The 21,429-nt window shown below is 44.6% G+C and overlaps 1 protein-coding gene across 7 annotated transcripts in view; it reads right to left on the reverse strand.

Moving 5' to 3' along the window:
* LSAMP (limbic system associated membrane protein) overlaps nucleotides 1–21,429 on the reverse strand; it is a 731,774-nt gene that overhangs the window by 33,099 nt on the left and 677,246 nt on the right. For all 7 annotated transcript variants that reach the window (XM_069020423.1, XM_069020452.1, XM_069020436.1 and 4 more), the window contains one exon: nucleotides 1,681–1,815. In XM_069020423.1, the coding sequence (XP_068876524.1) occupies nucleotides 1,681–1,815 (135 nt within the window). The remainder of the gene's footprint in view (nucleotides 1–1,680; nucleotides 1,816–21,429) is intronic.

The following is a 21,429-nucleotide window of genomic DNA, read 5'->3' on the forward strand; positions in this document are numbered from 1 at the left end:
GATCTGTCCTTAAGGAATTTTAAGTCTCTTACATTAGAAATTACACCACATATTAATATTACAATACTCTATCACACCACTTTTTCATATATTCCAACAGTTAAAATGTTTAAGGTCTTAACCGTGGCATAGTTATTATGTGTTGAAACTAAATCAAAATCAAACATTCTGACTTTATACAAACAATCTGTTTCAAACACATTAAAGCACCATTGAAATTATGTTTCACAGAAATATTTGAAACTATTAATTGGCTCTCATGGAACATTTCCAATTTATAAACTCAGCTGTTTGTGACACTTCTATACTCCCAGTGCAGAAAATCTGCTACTACAGTTCATATTAATGCCAAATTTGGCCCATGAGGCAGCTGATATTAAACCACTGACACTCAATTTCTAAGGGAACTATAAAAACCTGTGGATTTGGAAGATGCTGTAGGGAGCTTACAACCTCAACTTCTAAGCAAGCAGAAAAATTGATCTGATGTGATGGCCCACAAGGACCAAGGTAAAGAAACAGAAAAAGAGCAAGAATGGTATTAAAAGGTGCTATAATCACCTACAGTCAAATTAAGACTGGTATTGGCTGAAACACTTGCTGCCATCAGCTCTCTGCCCTAACCCTCTCCCCCCGACTGTTCTGCCTGTGAATCAAGACATGAATATGCACCCAGAAATGTCTGTAGCCATCTCCAATTTCAATTTAAGTTAATATTTTTATTTAAGTCTCCATTTAAACTGAAGAAGGTCGGGAGAGGATATACCTCCCATTCATCCATCCTAACTGCAAAGGTATTAGCCTCCAAGCAAGGAAACAAAGCAGGTACATGGGGACAGCTCACTCTACATCACTCCAGTGCCAAACATAAGCCATACAAGTATGGAGGTGGACATATACACGTGTAGGATTAAAGAGTAACATCAATTTGAAATATTTTGTGTTACTGTGAGAGGAGCATGCCAGCAGAGTGAAGTGGACATCTGTCTAGGCACATATGGGATGGGATCCATGCCCTCCTCCACAGGTGTGGATGTAAGCCACAGCTAACCATGCCTCTCAGTGCTTTTAGGGGATTGCTGTATCCTTTGGTCAAGCCCCTTTCTGTATTGCACTGGCGCATGGAGGGTCTCTTAGACAGAGCTTTAAACTAATGACCTGAAACCAGCATAGAAGTTAAGTTTTTGCACCCTGTCATTAACACATGCCTCTGCCCCACGTCCCCTGGCTGTGACAGCCGTGTAGGCACTGCTGAGATGGCTGGGTGCAGGCAGGCGTGTGCTTGCTCTGAGCCAGCTGAGCCCTCCCTTATCTCTCCTTGCTGCCTTGGTGAAGCTTCTCTTCACGCTCCTGTTGACCCGAATATCAATGAGTGAAAACAAGGCATTGCCAGCATCTCGGAGGGGAGAGATGGGGGCAACTCACAGCTCTTCCTTCTCCCTCTCCCTCTCTGTCTGTCTCTCCATACCACACCTCCCCCAGCCTTTTCTTATATATTACCAGGTTTAAAGCACAAACTGTACCCTGTGGCAAGTGTCTGACTGCAGATAATTTTCTCAGCGCCCTCCTTTTCAGATTGTATAATCCAAACCCAGAGATGCTTCTCTGTTTATCCTGAAGTAACCCCTGCCTGTGGGCAAAGCTCTCCCCGTTGCCCTGCCCCAGCTGTGATGTACTCACAGTTCACAGTGACCCGGACTTGCTTGACGTCAGCTGAGGCAACTTCATTGGCAGCCTTGCACTCGTACTTGCCCGACTGCTCTCGTGTGATCCCCAGGATCTCCAGGTACTCCTCCTCACCTTCAAACTCTCTGCCTGGTAGGACAGAAGAATACAGAGGGTGCTTCTGTTAGGCTTTCAGATTTGGGAAATTGCTATGGAGGAACAATCACAACACGGATTCTGCAAACAAGTAACAGTCATGAGCCATTTAAAAGTTATTTCAGAAGCCGTATCAGCAAGATACCAGGGTTTCATTTAACTATGAAAAACTGAAAGTCCGGACGGCCGCATACAGGTGATACAATACATAGCATCTCACAGGCTGCCCAGGCTGAGAAGCAAAATCTCCACCACATGAGATCAGATTAAGTTCACTAGTGTGATGGCTGAGTACTACCAGAGGTTAGTCATGCTGTGGCTGATGTGCTGGGTCCTCAGATGTGCTGGTCTGTTGTCAGCACCCTTTTCTCCACTGCAAAACTGTGAAAAATGTCTTTCTGTCTCTCAGAGCAGCCACCACCCTGGAGTGCCATCGATCAGGTCAAGCTACCATTAAACACAGCCAAACTGAGAGAAACAAACTGTAATTTGATCTGCAGAGACCAATAATCATCACGCATCCCTGATCTACTGTACATATGAAATGACACATTTAAACCGTGCTGCCTCGCTTACACACTTTGGAAAACAGTGACTTGAGTGTCAGTCAGGGTTATGGATGGGGGCAGGAATCAGGGGAGGTCTGTGGCCTTGCTTTTAACTCACTGTATGACCTTGAGTGAGTCGCTCCTTTGCTCTCCCTCTGTGAACTGCAGCAAATAGCCCTCCCCCTCTCATCACCTCCTGGTTAGAGCAGGGCAGTGAGGTTAACCCATGTAAAACACATTAGATTCATTGCATGAAAGTTGCCAGGGAAGCATGAAATATTAGGATTGGTGTATCTACTCTATTCCTTCAGAAAGCAAAGTAAGGCACCTCCTGGAAAGAATCTGAACCCCATTTCCTCCTCTCAGAGGGCTGTGAGCACTGCTCTGCAGCATGGGAAACCACAAGCCCCAGTTTTGTGCCTGTGTATGCTTAGAGAAAGCATCCCCCAACCCTCAAAGGGTAAAAGCTAGATTTGAAAAAAGAAAAAAAAGGTCAGCTCACAAGAGCTCCCATTCAGGTTCCTCAGAGAGTGGTCAGATCTTCCAAAAAGCTCACTGGCGATGCCAGCTGTGTGCAATTCCCGTCTGCATCAGAGAGGGACTTTAGAAACTTCAAAATCTGCTCAGAACTCTGTCTCTTACATAATTATTTTTCTCTTTTTTTATTTCTCCTTTTCACAGGCAATTTTCAGAATCATTCTAGGGGAAAACCACCCCCCATCATGGAGACTCAGCACGAAAACAGCAATGTACCTCTTAGACTCATCTAAAGACAAGGCTCCTCCTCTCTTTCAGCAGGGCTCATCAGCAGTCCCTTTTCCCAGCTCCTACCAGATGTTCAGGTAGTGGAAATCTCATTGGTCTAAGATTTACAACTGCTTTGGTTTTTGCATCCCCTAACATTCTGCTGCAGGACCTGCCTGCATGGCAGCAGTGTATTGCATAAGGGAAGGAGGCAAAGTTGGCTCCTGCTGCCAGGACATGGCTCTCTCTGCTGGGGCTGGTGCTGTGGAGAGTCAGTGGAGAAGGAAGCAGGGTGGGATTTTCACGGGTGTTTTTTATTTCTGGAGCTCATGAATATGTTAGGGAATCCTAACCCCTGTAGGACCAGAGTTAGGTGAGTTACAGCACTGTGGAAGGCACTTCAGTCACCATCTAATCCGTTCCCCAGTCTCAAGGCAGGACACATGAGTCATGTCAGGGACACAGCCATCCTCTGCCCTCCAGCGGCAGAAATTCTGCAGCCACTCCTGACAATCTGTTCCTGTGCTTTGCTGTCCTTACCACTGGAGCAGTTTCCCTGAAGTTTGACCTGAGTCTCCCTTGCTGCAATTTAAAGCTATTACTTTTGTCTTAGCCACTACAGACAAAAAGAACAAATCATTCCCTCCTTCCCTGCAATAGCCTTTTATCAACTTTTAAATCACTTATGTTCCTCCCTCAGTTGTCATCTTTTTTTTCTTTTGGCTGAACATTGCCAGGGTCTTTCAACCTTCCTCTGTAGGTGAGGTTTTTTTTGGCTCTTGATCATTCTTGTTCTTTGCTTTTAGACCTCTCTGACAAGTTCACATTTTTCTGTAAGTGTGATACCCCAAACTGAACACAGCATTCCAGATGAGGTGTTACCGGGGCTGAACACCGATGAAGGATTGCATTGCAACTACCGCACCATGCTGCTGTCTGTAGAGGCAGCACATTGTTTCTGGTTTTGCTACAGCAGGGATCTGTTCTGTTTGGGAACTCTGTTAATTCCCAGATCTTCTTATGGCATATTGCTCATATTGCTACCTGATAACAAAGCACTTTAAAAATCCCACCCCCAAACTGAGCTGACGACCAACACTCCCCTCCTTTCACAGCAGCACTCCCAGTTGGTAGGACAGTTGGTTGACTGGAGAGTTAATCAGAAATCAGGGAAAGACTCACAAAGAAAAGGTTAAAAAGTAATTTGCCTCTGTTTTGCAGATCATTTGCTCTGCAATTCTGCCTTGTTTATACACAGGGTTCATTCCAAGTGGGACTTGCTTCTCCTGCAATTTGCCCTTGTCACAAGACTGTCACCATAATGAAAACAGGGTTGAGGGTGACTTAACCAGCTCTAATGGAGTGGCACCCTCATTACGGGTGCTGTTAAGTCTGTCTATTAGAGAACCACATCAGTGGAGTTCCAAAGTAACCTAAAAGGGTAGATACTTTCCCAAGGGAAAATGTTTTTGTGCTTCTCCCCTGCATCCATACATGCACTTGAAGTGTACTGTGTACCATGTCCAGCAGGAGAGCTTTCACAGCTACACAGAACTCCTCCCAAGACATGATGAGCCGCTGACTTGCCCAGTGGAGTGCCCTGGAAATCAGTGAAAGACAGGACTTGTGTTCTAAAGGGCTTGTCAAAGACATCAATAACCCTATTCAGCTCCTCATTCCCCTGCTCTAGGACACAGATATAAGCATAACGCTTCAGGGAAAGTTTCTGTGACAGTCTCTTGCTGAATAAGTGGTAGCACTGTTCTTGTCCCTGCACTGGTGACCCTGAGCATCAACATTTGCTACAAGAACTGCTCTCACTTTCAAGACAGACCCTTTTGCTTGCTGCCTTGTCCCCTCTAAGAGCACATTAACCATTTCTAACAAAAAGCATTTATATAAAATTGAGGTGTTGTAGTACAGATCAGGGAGAGGAAAGATGTATCACAGAGTGTTAGAGAAATGTCAGGTTGTGATATCTTGCAGAGAGCTGTAGAGATGTTTTCACTAATTCACTTTGGCAGCCAGATTAGGTGAGTCATATTAACTCTAACCTCTAAGGCAAACAGGGGATGGGGGGAGCAGGAACAGAGCTTCATACATCGAGTGAATTTACAAATGTTTCTGCACAAGAGCTGGCTTTGGCAGGGAAGTGATGGTTGTCACTATGCAGTTTATCAAAGTGGGGAGGGAGAAGGCTTGGACAATGCTCTTTGGTACCGATGACAATGAACATATTCTATTAGGTGAAAGAGGGACTGCCAGCTCCTGGCAAGCGAGCCACTCCATTCCTATTAAGAGAAGACATTTGCCTTGAGCAGATTATCAAGGGATGAAATTCTGACCCTACTGCCAAAGCTTCCTTGCCGACAGGGGTTGTCTCCTGGTTGTTCTGCCTGGTTCAGTACAGCCTTTTCCCACTGAGGGTCCTTTCAGATTTACCTCGGGGGATAACTTCTCACTCAGTGCAGCTCTTCTCATCCCAAACCATCCCCTTGCATGACTTCAGGCAACCTGCTCCCCTGGAAGTTTTTTGCCTTTCACATGTTCATAGTTAGCTTGGTTTGTTGCTATAGCTCCATTAAACATCTTCTTGCCAAGCTGTAGCTCCTTAACTCTGTCCCAGTAAATCAGAAAGAGGAGCTTTCTGCTCTGGAGGCTAGAGATAGAGAAAGCATGAGCCTGGGAGGCTTGACAATCAAACCAAGAGGGAACGACCCTGAGCAGCACGAGCCAGGCGGCTGCTGCTGCTTGGAGCTGGCAGAGCCTTTTTTGCAGAGGGATCTGCGGCAGCAGCTTTGATGTGTGCAGGAGGAAGGCTTTGAAGGCCTGCTTGCCTCAGCCACATTTCCTATCCACTGGCTTCCTAATTGGACCCAGTAAATAATGAACCCGAACAGCAAATCTCCTTGGCTATGCTAGCCTGCTGGCAAGAAGCCCTCCTCTCCCCCTACCCTCTGGAAATAGCCTTGTACAACCCCATTGGCTCTGCATATCGTCCTTGTTGGTGTGCACACCTGCCTGTGTTCTCATATAGATAAGATATATATATATATATATATATTATATTCCGTATTTTATATACTATCTATTTTATTTGTTTTTACATCTATAAATCTGCCTGTGTGTGCAGAAACACAGACTGACACGTTCCCCAGGCATTTATGGGCCCTTCTCACCTCCGCCCGAACAGCCCCTTGCTCTGCCACACATCATCACTCTTTCCTCAAAGCCTAAATGCTTCCTTTCTACAAATGACACACACCCAGACAAAATCCCACTTGTACTGTGTGCAGACAGCTCTTTCAGGTAGTCAGGGCCAGCAGTGCATTCAGACACGTGCTCTACCAGAGAGGCCTTTCTCTTCATGCCCTAGTTTCTTACATGTCCAAAGGGGAAGCTGATCTCCAGAGATGGCAGCCACATTTTGTTTGATCTCATCTCCTGTCCGTGCATCCAACACTGGGCTTCTTCTTGTGCAGAGATTACTTTAGTTCTCTTATTTTTTTTTTTTTAACACTGCCGTGGTCTTAATTTAAACTGAAATTCAGATCTGATGAAAGTATCTGTTTGCACTTGGCATGTGGAGAAAGAGATCAGCCACCCTGCTCCTATGTTTGTTTTCCCTCCAAGCATCTTTGTAGTTGTGAAGAGAGGAGAGCAGAATGGGTTATGCATCTTTGTTGGGCCTAAAACAAGATGCAAGGAGATAAAAAAGATTGGAAATCAATGGATGCCATTTCAAGTTTTTTGTGTGTAGCAACTTCTATTGCTGAACTGCAGGTTTTGTTGTCTCTGCACTCTCCATTTAGTGTTTGAGGTTTTGCTCACCTAACTTTCCTCCTTCCCTCTGCACCTTCTATTCCCTAGGAACAGGCTTCTGAAAGACAAAAATAGCTAAGGGAGCTTTTGACATGATTTTTTTGTTTTACCTCCAGCTGAGGGTTTTTTTTTAATTCAGAACTTTGAAGTTTTCGTTTATCAGTCTGTCTCCTCAGCCATCACAGATTCCAATGAGCTTGGCATTTTTTCCTATCCCTTAGCTGAAGAGGCTTGTTTTTAGCAAAGAGATCAGTAGAGAGAAGCAGATGGTGGATGAGGAAAGGGACAGCTAGTGCTACAATGCTACAGTGAGGAAGGAAGGCAGAAAACCTAGAGTAGCATGGGAAGTGGTAAAAATGGGGAAAGCTTGAGACAAGACAAAAAAAGAGGGAGAAAAAACAGAGGGAGAATGAAGAGAGTGACAGTGGCTGGGAGAGAGAAATGCAAAAAGAATGAGATTCTTCAGTGACTGAGAAAAAGAGAAAATGGTAGTCAGCTACTGTCAAAGAGAAAGGCACTGAGACAGAGCGAGTGAGAAAGACAGGAGGTGAGACAGTGGCAGACAGAGAGATGTACAGCTGGGAGAGAGGCACAGCCATCCCTTGTGTAAAGGGAGCCATGAAATAACAACTGCCAGAGGGACAGGAACAGAGGGGTCACATGTAGTAAGGCAGTAATTACTCTGTTTAAGCAGCAAGGCACAGCAGGGTATTTATTGTTTAAGCTGGCCTCATGCCTCCCATGCCCTCAGGTCTGTAGCTATTACACATAAACCAAAAAACTAGTGCAGTGCCAGGGAGGGTTCTGGCCTGGCTCTGGCTTAATGAATGAGAATGAGTCAGACTGGGAGGAAACACTCTGGCATGGTTTCCCCTGGCTTCACCAGGACCTTGCTCATCAGCAATCACATTTGCACCTCATGTGCAAAACTGACTCCCGAGCCAGGGACAGCACCTGAGGAGCTCCCTGGCCGGGGGACCACGAGCACCCACTGGCATGACCAGGGTTAAGAGAGCCTGTGATTTTCGTGGGCTCTTTCTTCTCAAACTCCACGCATCCAGGATGCAGATAAAACCCTCCAGGTTGAGAGCAGCTTCCCCAGACTGAACAATGTCTCTGTGCTCTCTCTCTTGGGACAGCGCTGATCAAACTGCTTGGGATGACTCGCCCATCACTGGTGGCTCTGCCCAGGGGCTGGAAGCCAAAATCTGACAGCTCAGATGCAGCTTGCATCCCGGCTGTGGGTGCATGTCAGTGGGGGTCATCTGCCTGAGGCAGCCTCAGCAGATCGGCTGTATCTCTGAATTTCCACCCCTCTTTTTCATAAACGACCACTAAGGGTCATCACACTCTCTCACACACAGCCCCGAGTCTGGGCACGGAGCAGGTGTGCAGTATACTACTCCATCTCAGCAGCTGATTAGAGTTTCCATTCAAAATCCATATGTGAACACCGGAAAGAAAGGGAACCATCTCCTGAAAAAAAATCCAGACCCGCTTCAGGTCAAAGCCTTGTGTTTGACCAGTGGTTTTCTTCTTCTTTTTGCTGAACCAGAAGAAGGAATTAATGGTCTTCCTCAACTTGAGATATAATTTAAATCAGATGATTTCATGTTGAAGAAGATAACTTTTTTTTTTTTTTCAAAACTACTTATTGAATTTAGCCCAAATTTGTTAACACTTTTTTAATGAACACAAACAGCATTTTTTGGACAGATTAATTGCTCTTGAAAAGAACTTGGCTGTGATGCCAATGTATAAAGTAAATTATGAACCATGAGGTAAATTAAGTCATGTAATGTCACAACTACAATATTATATTCCCTAAGTGTTGCATATTGCAATGCAAGTTGTCATGACTATGCTACCAAACACCAAGCCTTAATTTTACTGCCAAGAAAATGACATATAAACATGAACAAACCAATAGTTGCACCATTTCTGCATCACAAAATTTTTCCCTGCTGCCTTATGAAGGGTACTTTAAAACAACATGAGGTAGGAGGCATCATCAGCTAGATGAATCAATGAGATGTCACCACAGCTTTGAGAGCCTTGGGAAGGCAGGAGTTGGTAACTCATTAGGGCTATGAGGACAGTGCTGGAGCAGCTAATGAAATGGAGGTTGAAACCAGAAGGTCAGACAAAGAATCACAGCTCAGGCACAGGAGTTGTTCGATGTGCACACATGGATGGCAGCACACCAATCCTGCTCCCAGCAGTGGGGTCAGCACTGCGGGAACCTGTGCCCTCTTCCTCCACCACCTACAAGAAGAGGATGGGCCAGCAGTTGCCGCTGGCAAGAGGAACATCAGGGTGTGTTTGTGGGGGTGTGGGTTTGTAATCAATAGGTCTTTGTTTCCCACTGTGCTAAGCACAAGACGGTAATGGAAGCTGAGAGCTGGTGCAGGGGACTGAGATTTCTTGCATGTCATGGACACATGAAAGGCATGAAATACAACAGCAGGCAGTCAACTGTTACAGTCTCTAGTGACTCTGTCGGATGGTTTCCTTTCATTCGGTCTCATGTACTCCTTTTTCTACAAGTTTTCTTATTTTGGACAATGCACTTGTGCTATCATTGTTACACAGTTTGAAGACAAGTTCCTCCTCACAAACACAAGACCAAAGAAAAGACTGACAGCAACAAGTCCCTTCTGGGGCAAGAAGCCTGACTGAACTGTATAATTTGTGTCCTGCCAGTGAAGAGCAGGGATGCAGTCCCTAGTTTAATTCCACAAATCATTATGTCAGCCCCAGGCTTTAGAGAAACCTTGTGCGATGGCACTCACTGGTACCAAATGTGCCAGTCTCTCAATCTAGGAACTATAAGGTTGGTCTGTGTTTGGTGGCATCTTTAAAAATCCTTATCATCTTTACAAAGTCTCTTGTGTCTTATGGAACACAAGATATGCTCAATATACTATTGTGCAAGAATCACGTGGCTTGCTTTCTTAGGCATCCACCAGAATGTGTCCCTGTTTTCAAATCTAAGCTATTTGTTCCCTTCTGTCATATGCCCACTAATACTTCTTGGGATGAGAGGGTAATGATGAACCCAGAACTTCAACCTAACTTAAAAATTTTTAAAAACTTGATGATTTCCTCCTCCTCAATGATTCAACTTTGCCCATAGAATTCCATTCTTATATGTTTGAAACTCGGAAGAAGGCTTGAGAAATTACAAACTGGCACAAATTTACTTGAAATGGGAAAGAGCTTTAACTCAGAGGCTTAGGCATTGCTGTGGCTCTTTCTCAGCAAGCTGGAGCCAAACATTTCGTGACCAGATAGCATGGCCCCTGAATCTCCTGTCCTTTCGCAAGATTGCAATTCCAGTAGTTCATCCCTGTTTTCAGTGAGGCTACTCTGAACACCGAGTTCACAAATAAAACCTAAAGACCGGGATTTCTGTATCAGCCTGGATCTAGCCACTGATCTTTTAAACTGCTGTAGTTTTCAACTGAGGAAATGAGGTCAAAGAGTTAAGCCACCCCTTAGCAAGATTTACCCTTTCAAAAACACGCCAGTTGTGATGCCTGGCGCCAATATTTGTATAGGTGGATTAGCTTCTTGAAAAATCGTTTTATTTGCTTTTCTGTTGACCCCTCTCCTTGCTGCCATGTTTCTCAATTAGATCCAGCATAGTAATTGCCTGACACCATCCCCCATACCTGCTCCTGGTGGAAGAAGGAAAGGGAATACTTTGTAGGGAGCACAAGGGATCAGGAGATGAGACTAACTGGCTGGATTCAGGATTGAGCAGGCATCAAGTATTGCCAGGTATCAAGGTGAGAATCACAGAGATTTGAGGCAGGGTGGGGTGTGTTGGGAAGAGATTGTTTGGGCTCACACACTGCAGAGACTTTTGATCAATTGGGCTGGCTCCTGTGATATTATAATCTGAAGTGTCTGCTGCTGATTCGTAGTGATAGCAGTCCAGATAAATGATTGCTTCAGTCCAGGATATTTAATTCTTATGCATTTAGCCACTCCCTTGCTTTCCAAAGAATAAAGAGTCTCTTTCTCTCAAACTTGCCAGGCACTGCCTGCGAAGGAGAAGGAAGGCATTTACTCACTACCTAATATTGCATCTTGTGCAGTCCTACAGAGGAGGCAAGCAGAGAGGAAATACAGACCCTGATTTTGAGCTCTTGTAGCTCCCTGATGCATCTACTACCATTGCTAGGGCAGCTGTTGGCTGTCAGCACTCTTTAAATCATGGCTGTGAAGCAGGGTTTCTCTCCCAGGGATATGGGAAAAAGAAGGGGGTCACCAGAAAGGGAGAAGGCAGAAAACTGTAAGTAGAAGAAACAGTATCAAAACAAGTCCTTTCTGACTTCTTACAGCTTGCCCCATAAGTTTAGGAAGGGGTTTGAAGACAAACCTAAAAGATATTTCATTGCCTTCATCCCAAGTCCTTAATACTTTTTCTGATGGTTACATAAAATTTCCAACAACTGTAACAGTACTGGCATGAGAAGACCATGGCAAATCATGTCAATCAAGAGTGTCTCACTGGGCTTCACCTCTCTGAATCCCCCTATTATCATCATGGACAGGAATCCATTTGTTTCTCTTCTCTTGACTCCCCAAATGCATTTGATTCCTGTGGGAAGAGAAATGTCTAGCTCCAACAGGAGCCCAAGTCAGCCAAAAGAGCCAAGAAAGCATGGAAAACCATCTGTTTTATGTTGAGGACTCTTTGGCTCCTTTCCTCCAAGCTCCTGGAGAGGCAGGGGTCTCATTAGAGTGCCTTTGCAACTGCACACCTGTGAGACTTTCACTGGAACTGAAACAGCAGTTGTTCTAATTAAACAGCACAGAGCAGGCCACCTTAATCACAGACATGATTTCATCTTCCTTGAGGAGAGACGGGAAGAGGAATCAAAACTGATAAGAGAGAGGGAAGAAGGTGAAATGTGCTGAATCCCTGCTTTCTCAGTTTAAAGCACTGAGGGATGTCTCATCTCTGTAAAGATTAATGTGAGCTTCTGATGGCATGTTTTATTAAATGGTTATATAATAATTGATATTTGAAAGCAGAATTTCCAAAAGCAACTAAACGCTTTAAGAGGACAGGACCTAGTGGCTTTCAATGGCATTTGTGCCTGCAAGTCACTCAGGTGCATTGGAAAACTTCACCTCTACTCCTTTATTCAAATCAGGGCCCATTTACTCCATCAGTGTGACCTTGCCAGTCTATGAGGCAGAAACCAGGGGCAGGGGTGAAAACCATAAGCCCTCTAAGGAGAGAGTCCATGTTTCCTCAACCTTGGGTGGAAGTAGGAGGTGCCAGCAGCACACAGTGTGAGTGAGAAATCCATCAGCTGAGGAGCAAGTACCCAGACACCAAGGACACCTAGGAAATAACAGCATGATAATTCCTGCCCTGACTCTCCCAAAGCCTGTAATGAGGAGGCACATCTGTCCCTGAGACAAGGCACACAAACAGGCCAGGTAGAAATGCTGCTGGCAAGCCAGAGGGCCAGTGGGCCAAAGCTTAATAGGAAAACAGCAGCGATTTGTCTCTACCACTATTTATGTTTCAAGCACATGACAGGCTGTCAGTGGAAGTGAGTGCTGCTAAATTTACTGCTTCTCAAATCCCCGCCACAGTTGCATACTTGTCAAGTCACTTCATTTGAAGGGCTAGGTGTTGGGCTGGACTTTCCTCCCCTGTGCTCTCCTTCAATGAAAACCACAAACAGCTTTCTTTACACCACAAACTGATCCCCTTGGGGGCCATGATATCATGGTATGAGTTTAGAGGAGAGGGATGGTTCCACGGCATACTAATTTTTAACCCTGATACATGCTGGTCTTGTTCTGGGCCACTTGACTGCACATGTGTGTCTGACAGGACACACACATGACTGAACTGAACAAGTAACAGCTTGGTTACAGCACTGGGCATTTGGAGACAGAGAACATGATAGCCTGGTGAGCACGAGTGAGTACCAGTTGGATGTGTGGGTGAGAGCTGCCGAGCATCGTAAGGAAAACAGTGCCAAAAAGTGTGGGGATGCAAGAGGAAATGTAGGTGGGTGAAAGGGTGCCTGGGGACTAGACTCCGCACATATGTGTGCGTGTGTATGGGTGGTGGAAAAAACCACATGGAATAATGGGTGTGGGGCTGGAAGTATGATGGAGCTATAAGGTGAGGATGTGCAGGGAGGAAGGCTGGCAGGCAGGAGACAGGGTGAGAGGATGAGCACAGGGTCTGTCTGTGGTCTTGTATGTGGAGGACTGAAGTACAGAGTATCATTTGCCTCCCAAGTGTTGCATGGTGCTTGCATCCATGCAGCCTCATGCACATCTGTGACACAACGCATTTGGCAGGTGGGAGAAGACCCTTCCTTAATGGCTGAAAATCTCTAACACCTGGTTTCAAACTCTCCTGGAAAGCAGAAGGGGAGTGAGGCTGACATTTGCTGATGGGGGCCATAAGAAGCCCAAACCTTCCCTTTTTTCTCCCCAACTTATCCTCACTGCACTACAGAGTCCTTGCTGCAGGGCTCTGCAGGGCATGGAAGCTGCTCCCTGCTTTCTGCAGCTGTGCTGCTGGACAGCACCACATCTTCTCAAATGCTCTGACTCCTTTTGGCTGTAGATACCAAGAGAAAGCTGTCAGGAATATGGTGTTATGAAAGACAGCCAAATGTGACAGGGCACATCCTCCTATGCCAACCACTCCCTTCCTTTCTTCTACATGCAGTGGAGCTCGCTGCTTTCTCCTGCACATACTCTTCATCTCATGCACAAGATCCTTTCATTTTATTCCCTTACGTGCACTTAGTAAATGACACATGTGCATGGACACATATCCTGCAGAGAGTGTCATGCAGAAGCAGGACACATCCTCTTTTTTCCTGTCACAGAGGTGCAAGACCATTGCAATTCTCCACCAGCCCTTTAGGAATCTGCTCCGCTTCCTTTTCCAGTGGTGTAGGCCAGAGGCCCTTGTTCTGCAATTGTGCCTCACAGCTTATATGATTAAATGTAGCATCTGCAGCTATATTAGCTGGGCTATTAGTGACAAGTGCTATCAATCCTCATACTTCAGTGAATAAACTGATCACCAGCTGGGGACAGAAATCTCCCCTTGTCTCTCATCACCATAACATACAAACTGCTTTATGTGGGTTTCTGAGGGAGGGAAACAAAGAGAGGTGGAGTTAGAGGCTGACAAATAGTTTAGGGTATCTTCTATTCTTTCTTTGGTTCTCTGCTTTCCAAAGAACACAACAGACTTTTTTTTATTTTTTTTTTATGAGTCGCTCCTCCAAGGCTGCTCTAAGTTTCACTAGGGGTAGGGGAAAAACACAACAACAACTCCCACCTGGCCTCCATGGACTAAGAATTCATCCACAGTAATTATCTATGTCTCTTGGATTGAGGCCCTCTGACACTTTTACTGGATAATAGCATTTCTTAATAACCAGCATTTCAATCAAATTCCTTTCTATCACCTCTCCAGCACCAATACTCTGAGTATTCTGTATGGGCTAGGACTCAGTAGGGAAAAAAAAAATCTTGCAACTTTGACCATAAGGTATTGAAATAATATTAAAAAACCTGGTTTTCAAACACCCTCTCTTTAAATGCTTATTTCTCAACTGCTCTCAAAACTGCTGTCCTTGTATTTCTAAGTCCATCATTTCAAAAGGAATGTTGGGTTTGATTAAAACAACTTCCTGGCTTATACGTTATGTCAATATCCTGGTGGGATTTTATGCCACTAATCTCTGCAGTCTGCAGTAGCAGAATAGTTGAAGGAGGGGAGGAATGTTAGCTATATTAAAATGGCAAGTTCAGCTGTAGATTGTATTTTCTCACTACTTTAGGAGTAGAAAGTCTTGAGATAATTTTCAGACAGTATCAGCTTGCATATACAGGGGGATGCAACACCCAGGAAGGAGAGAGGAGCAGAGAGAAGAAAGGAGAATGAAGAACGGAATGAAGAACAAAAAATTTTAAAAGTAACATAGAGAGGATAGTTTGTGAGACCCAAGTCTTCAGGAGAAGGACAGAAAAGGAAATAAATAAAGGAAGAGCATGAGATAGAGATGAAAGTTTGATTAAGAAGAAGCAAGGGGATGCAGAGGGTTAGAGCAAACAAGCAGAGTTCTGAGCAAGGTGAATTGCCATGGGAAAGCAGCAGGGAATGCAGTTAGTGTTGGCTGGGAATACAACATACAAGGGGTAACTGAGGCCAGAGTCTTCCAGATGTATTACTGTTATATTGAACGGTGGTAAACAATTTCACTGCTCACAGGCAATTCACAGCTGTTGGCAGTATCACTGAGGGCCTCGGACACTTAACATGCTGTGTGTACATGCACAGGCATACAAGGAGAAAAAAGGTAGGTTCCCATGACCTTTGGTAGTAAGGGCTTGGGACGGAGTGGGAATGTTTGGTGCTGGCTCCTCCTCCTTGCTTTCTGCCTGCTTCATCCCATTAAAAGCAGATAAAATATACCACATTAACAGCCACCCCATTTCTGGACAAATGAGTGCTTTTATTGCTACCTTCTCAAATACAGAGAGGTCCTCTGAAAAATCTGCAATTCATGGATCAAAAAGACAAAGAAGAAGCCATAGTCCCACCCCCCCACAAAATTCCAGCACTGCAGGAGACCTAGAAGATAATCTCCAGAACTTTCCATGCACTAGCCCTGGAAGAACCTCTGCGAATTTCTTTTCCTCTTCATCCCCTAGGCTCTTGCTGTGAACACACCCTGGTTTGCGTGGAGGCCAGTGTGGCTGCCACGAGGCTCAGGCAGGAAAGAAACAGAGAACCTCTCCAGTCACTTGTCACTGGGGTGATTTGAGGTTTTGGTGCCCTCACTTACAAATCTGATAGGCAAAGGACACGTGTCCCAGCTGCACCAGCAGAGCTGATGTCCCGCAGCAGAGCTGATGTCACGCAGCAGAGCTGGGCCTCTGGATGCAGGCATGGGAGGGAGCCCATGCGTTGGAAGCCAGCGGGATGCTGCTGCAAGAGGAGATTGGGATGAAGCCGAACTGCTGGAGACCACAGGTCTGGCTCCTTACCCAACAAGAGAAATGTCTTTGCTGGTCTTGATCTCCTGAACATACAGCTTGCCCAAAGAGGCTCTTATCTGCTATATACAATGAGAAGTCTGAGGTCTGCTAGAAGGGAAAAGAGTTCTGCAGTCAGATCTGATGAATTCTGGCTTTTTCTATACCCCTTATCTCTTCCAGCTGGAAGCACTTTTAGGGAGTCATGGGAAAGAGATGGAGAAATGAAAAACTGAGATATTGAGAGAGATGTTCAGGTATTTCTTTACTGAATCCCAAAGCCTTCCTGAGCTCTTTCCAAACAGAAATTGGCTGAAGGTGACATACAGCCCTCTGAATCTGAACTTCCTTGGGACATCTGTGCATACTGGTCCTGTCAGCATGCTATGTTAACTCATATATCACTTGTTTAATGATTTAGGGATTTGACCACTTTAGCTTGGGAGCAGATAGTGAATTGAAGGCAGGAAGGTTTGATTCCCTGTCTGTGTTTCTGTACACTTAGTCATCCTCAAAAGTGGTTGATATCTGCACAAGCCTAAAGGCAATCTTGGCTCTTTCAATTAAAAAAAAAAAAAAGAAGAGACATTTAGGAGTCCTCAGAGAGACAGAGATGGTTTGATGCTGGCAGAGAATATCTAGCACTGCTTAGAATCACAAGGAGGAAAATGGTCTTGCTCCTCTTTCCAGGCAGGAATACCTCTCCCCACCTGCACTGTGGTGCCCATCACCATCCCTGTGCAGGAGGCAATGCCTTAGAGATGAGGCAGGAATGCAGGCTGTCAAGATCCTCACGTATATTTTTTGCTCTGCTTTCTGCATGGTAGCTATGGAGGTACAAGCAACTTCACAGGTCCAAGACCAGAACCTGGTCTAGATGATAGATTAAATCTCAGCTTAGTCTTTCTAGGGAAGGAGGCTGCAGAAATTCTTGCTGAGTTTTCTCAGGAGAAATGCAGTCTAAGTTAGATTCAGACTAATAGCTTAACACTTGTTCCTCTCTAAAAGCAGAAAATGCCCAAGGCATTTTTTCTTGTGTTTGTGCAAAGACACTGATCACAAACCCATATACAGCACCACACTCTGGGTCCCTTCTGCAGAAAAAAATCATTAAGCAAAATCATACACATACACCCAGCAAAAAAGGCAGAAGATGAAAAAAAATTGTGTGCAGAGGGAACAGTCACAGCTGTTTCAATTTATGAGACAAGAAATTGTATTTCAAAGAGAATACAGAAGTTTTCCTCTTTGAGAAAGTTATTAACCAGAATTTGCAATAAACCCCACTCCATTTATATGCCTGTAAACTGAAGGGCCCTGATAGAGATTATATTGCATTCTGCAGCGCTCTGCTCTGCCAAGAAGAGTGCTCAGCCTCAGACCTTGCCACCCCAGAAGTCTGAATCACCTCTCCTGCTTCATTACCCATCACAGCCTTACTTCAAGTTTCTCACCCTTTTTTCCCCCCTCTTCAGTTCACATACCTCTTTTTGTGTTTTCAGTTTTTCCTCTTACTCTGTCTCCCTCCTCCTCTTCCCCTGTTACTCTCCTTTTTATCTTTGAACCCTTTTTTCCTCCACCTGTATATATGTCCACAAGACTGAAACCTGACTGTGACTCAGATGAGATACTGCAATGACAAAAAACATTCATTCAGGAATAGTGTTTTGGTGAAACATCTAGGAGAAGAGTTCTCACACTCACAGCTTTGTTTTGCTTTTATAGCTGTCTGTTACATGGCAATTGCTTTAAGGGGGATGATGCCATATTGCACCACATGGCTGGAAAAGACTTCATTCTTTTACTTCAAAGCTGTAAAGAACTGAACTAGGGGGCGGGGAGCAGAGAAGGTAAAAAATACACTACAGCTGAAGGAATATGCTACAGCTAAAGAGAAATCACTTGGAGGTGTTGGCAGCAAAGAAGTTGGCACTTACAGAAGCTGGGCTGCTGGGGATTTCCTTGAAGATGACCCACTGAAGATGTGTTTGATTTGAACTGGTAAAGGCCTGTGCCTGTTTGTACTTGAGGACCCTAGTGGAAGGCTCAAGGCTAATTAAATTTTTTTTTGCATGTAGTAGCTTTGATGCTTAAAAGCATGCAAACAAGAAAGAAAGAAAACAACAGAAGATACCAAAGTGGTATAAAAGAGGGAGTCAAACACAGAGAAAGGGAGAAGATCAATCCAACAAGCCCATGCATACCTGCTCTCAAAAATTGAAAATTTAGTGTGGAACATATATCCATGCTTCACTCCCACTTATTAACAATTAAGTAAGTAACTTAGGGAGGTGATAGATTATCCATGAAGGAAAAACAATAAATCAGTCAGCTCTATCAATAAAGGACACCTAAAATTCTCTCATTGTTGGAGGACAGACAGTGGCTTGGGTGGACCACTGCCCATTCTTCTGGCAAGGCTGCTCTTAGACAAGTCCTCTGTGTCCTGTTTCTTTCCACTTCTATCTCACAGTGTCTCAACACACACTTTCCCATACATCTATTTGCTTGTGGTCACCTTTATATAACAGAATATGTATGCAGCAGCCTGGAATGAAAGCATAACAAGTATTGCAAAATTGATATTCTCCTCATTAAAAAAAGAAAAAATCCTCCCTTGCCAAGTTTGACTTGGTAACTATATCTCCCTTTTGGACAATATATACTGTGCTGTACATACAACTGAAGCAATAAGTAAGCCGTCATGTAAAACAAGAAACGTCTTTCTAATAGGGCAGTGAGTGTTTGGCGTGCACTCGTTGATTAAAACATCAGCCAAACAGGTAATGATGAAAAGATGAGAAAATGCCTGGTCTCATTCAAGAGCCCAATCTTCCACGTTTTTACACAATAACTCTCTGGATACCTCCTGCTGAGGAGTGTCCAAGGCACTCCGGTAGGAAGTATTTGACCCTGCTGCCCAAAACCTCTCTGTTCAGAAAACAAAAGACTCCAGTTTCCAGTATTTGGAGTCTTGTGCTTTTCTCCTTGTGCAGGAGTCATAGTACGTATTAAGCAAGAGCTCAGTCTTCTACAGCAAGCAATGGTCAGTACCCACACCAGTAAAGGGAGGGTCTAGTCCAGGATAGGAGCAACAGCAAAACCAGCTGCTATTTAGTACTACAAAAGCAGCCTTTCCCTGTTTCCATTGTGTGCTCCTGCCTCCACTGTCCAATGAAGCCTCCTTTGTATCCTGAGATACCCACTCATGTTTCTAAGCCTCTCTGTAGCCCAACCTGAAACCCAGCGTCAAACAGGCTTATGCTGAACCACTCAGGGTTTTGAAGTCAAACAAAACCAAACTGGAAAAAATACAGCATACAGTCTTTACAGTGAGCATTCTATGGGCCTGGCAGGAAAGTGACTGAGCATCTTACTGATTTGTGCAATACTGCTTCTCTTTCAATTCACCTGCCTTTAAACAACACACTGAACTGTCTCAGGAGACTCCCTGGTTAGAGGTTCATCTGCACACAGCTCTTCCTGTCCATCTCCTTTTAGCAACCAGCCTTTCTTTTCCAGTTCTCTCAGTATGAATACCTCTGCAGGGAAAAGCCGTTTTTCTCTGCAATCCCCAATTTAATACTCTGACACGGCATCAACATCTTGCTGCTGTTTCTTCCTGTTAGTAAAGTTCTATCTTCTGCCTTTTATGTCCCTTCTCCTTAAGTCATTCAGTTTTCCTTTTCTCTCTGCCCTGCTTCACCCTTTGTGGTGTGATTTGTGTTTTTTCCCTTTCCCTTTCCTCCTCTCCTGGAAATGTGCCAGCAATACAGCAGAAGGGAGCACATCGAGAAAGGTTAGGCAAACACAACATTATGATCAGAATCAGCAACATATTGCTCATTAAATATTTAAAATCAACAGTTGCTGGCTTGATCTGCCAATATTGTGAGAAATGCCAGTTTCAGCTCAAGGTGCCTCCTGTTTCCAAAATGGCTTTATTTATGATGTGGGAGCTGGTGGCTGTGAGAACAAAACCCTACCTCCAGCGGCCAACAACACCCAAGCTACAGGCAGCTCCACGGAAAGTTCCCCAGCGAGCACCAATCGCTTCTGCCTCCCCAACACCCCCACTGCTTTCCAGAAACAAATGGATGTGTAAGAGCACAGAAATGTGTTTGCAGGAGATAAATTATTTATCTGAAATTTACTGTTGTGAAGTCAGCGTAATTCTCAAATCCGCAGACATATTTTATGCACTGATAGGACGTTTCAAACAGGGGCATTTGGACTTGTTTCTTCCCTCCTCCTGCAAGTATTAGCACAATAATGCCTCACCTGGAAAAGAAAAGAGCTGGTGCTGGAGCTGGAAAAGCAGTAGGATAATAGGCTTGTAGTTTTGTATTGTGTCCCAGGAAAGTTCTGTTTCTTGATAAACAAACCAGCATAACACTCATTTCCCTCCTCCCTCCAACCTCTGTGATATTTGCATTTATATTTTTTCTGCCTAGTCCACAAAGTTGATGCCTTTGGTAGTTGGAAAATCAAGCTTTACACCATATGAGGTACAGACCTGACTACTGTGGGCAAATCCCAGAGCTCTCCAGCTCTGTCAGTGTCCTCCCTCCTGCCCTGCATCAGTCCCTGCTCTCCAAAACCAGGTCAAAGATAGGTCACTCCTACATCCGTGCACATGTCCACTGCATATGTACCACTGTCCTCTCTTCTGCTGGCTTCTGGGACATTCCTGCATCAATCAAGACCTATAAAATTTTCCATTCTTTCAGGAGCCCCTTGGGTAGTACAGTGTATCTAAAACTATGCCACTGATCCAAACTGAGATTCCTCCTTCACAGAAAGTAATTTTGGGGAGTTTTTGCTAATTATTCTGAAGGGAACAGAGCTGGATCCTAGGTATCAGTGTGAAGATCTATTCTCTCTCAATTGCACTTGTTTGAAGCATGAAAAATAAGATTGTCTTCTGCTAATGCAGGAGTAAAGAGGGCAATTATAAAGCACACAGTTCACACAGAGATAATCAGCTCAACATTTCTGACAAGCTCTTGTTCCCTGAGCAGTAACAAGTCCTGCAGATGCTCACAGGCACCCCTCACTTTAAGTCAGTCAGAATGGAAGTGAATATGGCCTGACCACGTCTCTCCCTAAATACACCTGCACAGGTGTATTTAAACAAGTGTATGCTCAAAGAGAAGCCAATGGCTTGCTCAAGGCTCTAGTAAATCCAAAAGGCAGCAGTAAAGACTGCAGTTTTTCATAATGTGAGCATTTTTGAGAAATCCGATGGAATGCTTCCAACAATCCAGAGTTCCTGCAGAGAACTCCCGAAAGCTCCTCACTTTAACAATAATTCTGTAAGTAGATGCACTCCCCTGCCTGCCACTTAAGAGAAACCTAATCACATACCAGATCCTCCACTAGACTTGGCCACTCCACAGCACAGGAAAAGTGGGAAGTCATTTTCCCTGAAACATGGTCTAAGCAACTT

This window comes from Aphelocoma coerulescens, chromosome 1 (assembly GCF_041296385.1).
Source record: "Aphelocoma coerulescens isolate FSJ_1873_10779 chromosome 1, UR_Acoe_1.0, whole genome shotgun sequence".
Lineage (NCBI taxonomy): Eukaryota > Metazoa > Chordata > Aves > Passeriformes > Corvidae > Aphelocoma > Aphelocoma coerulescens.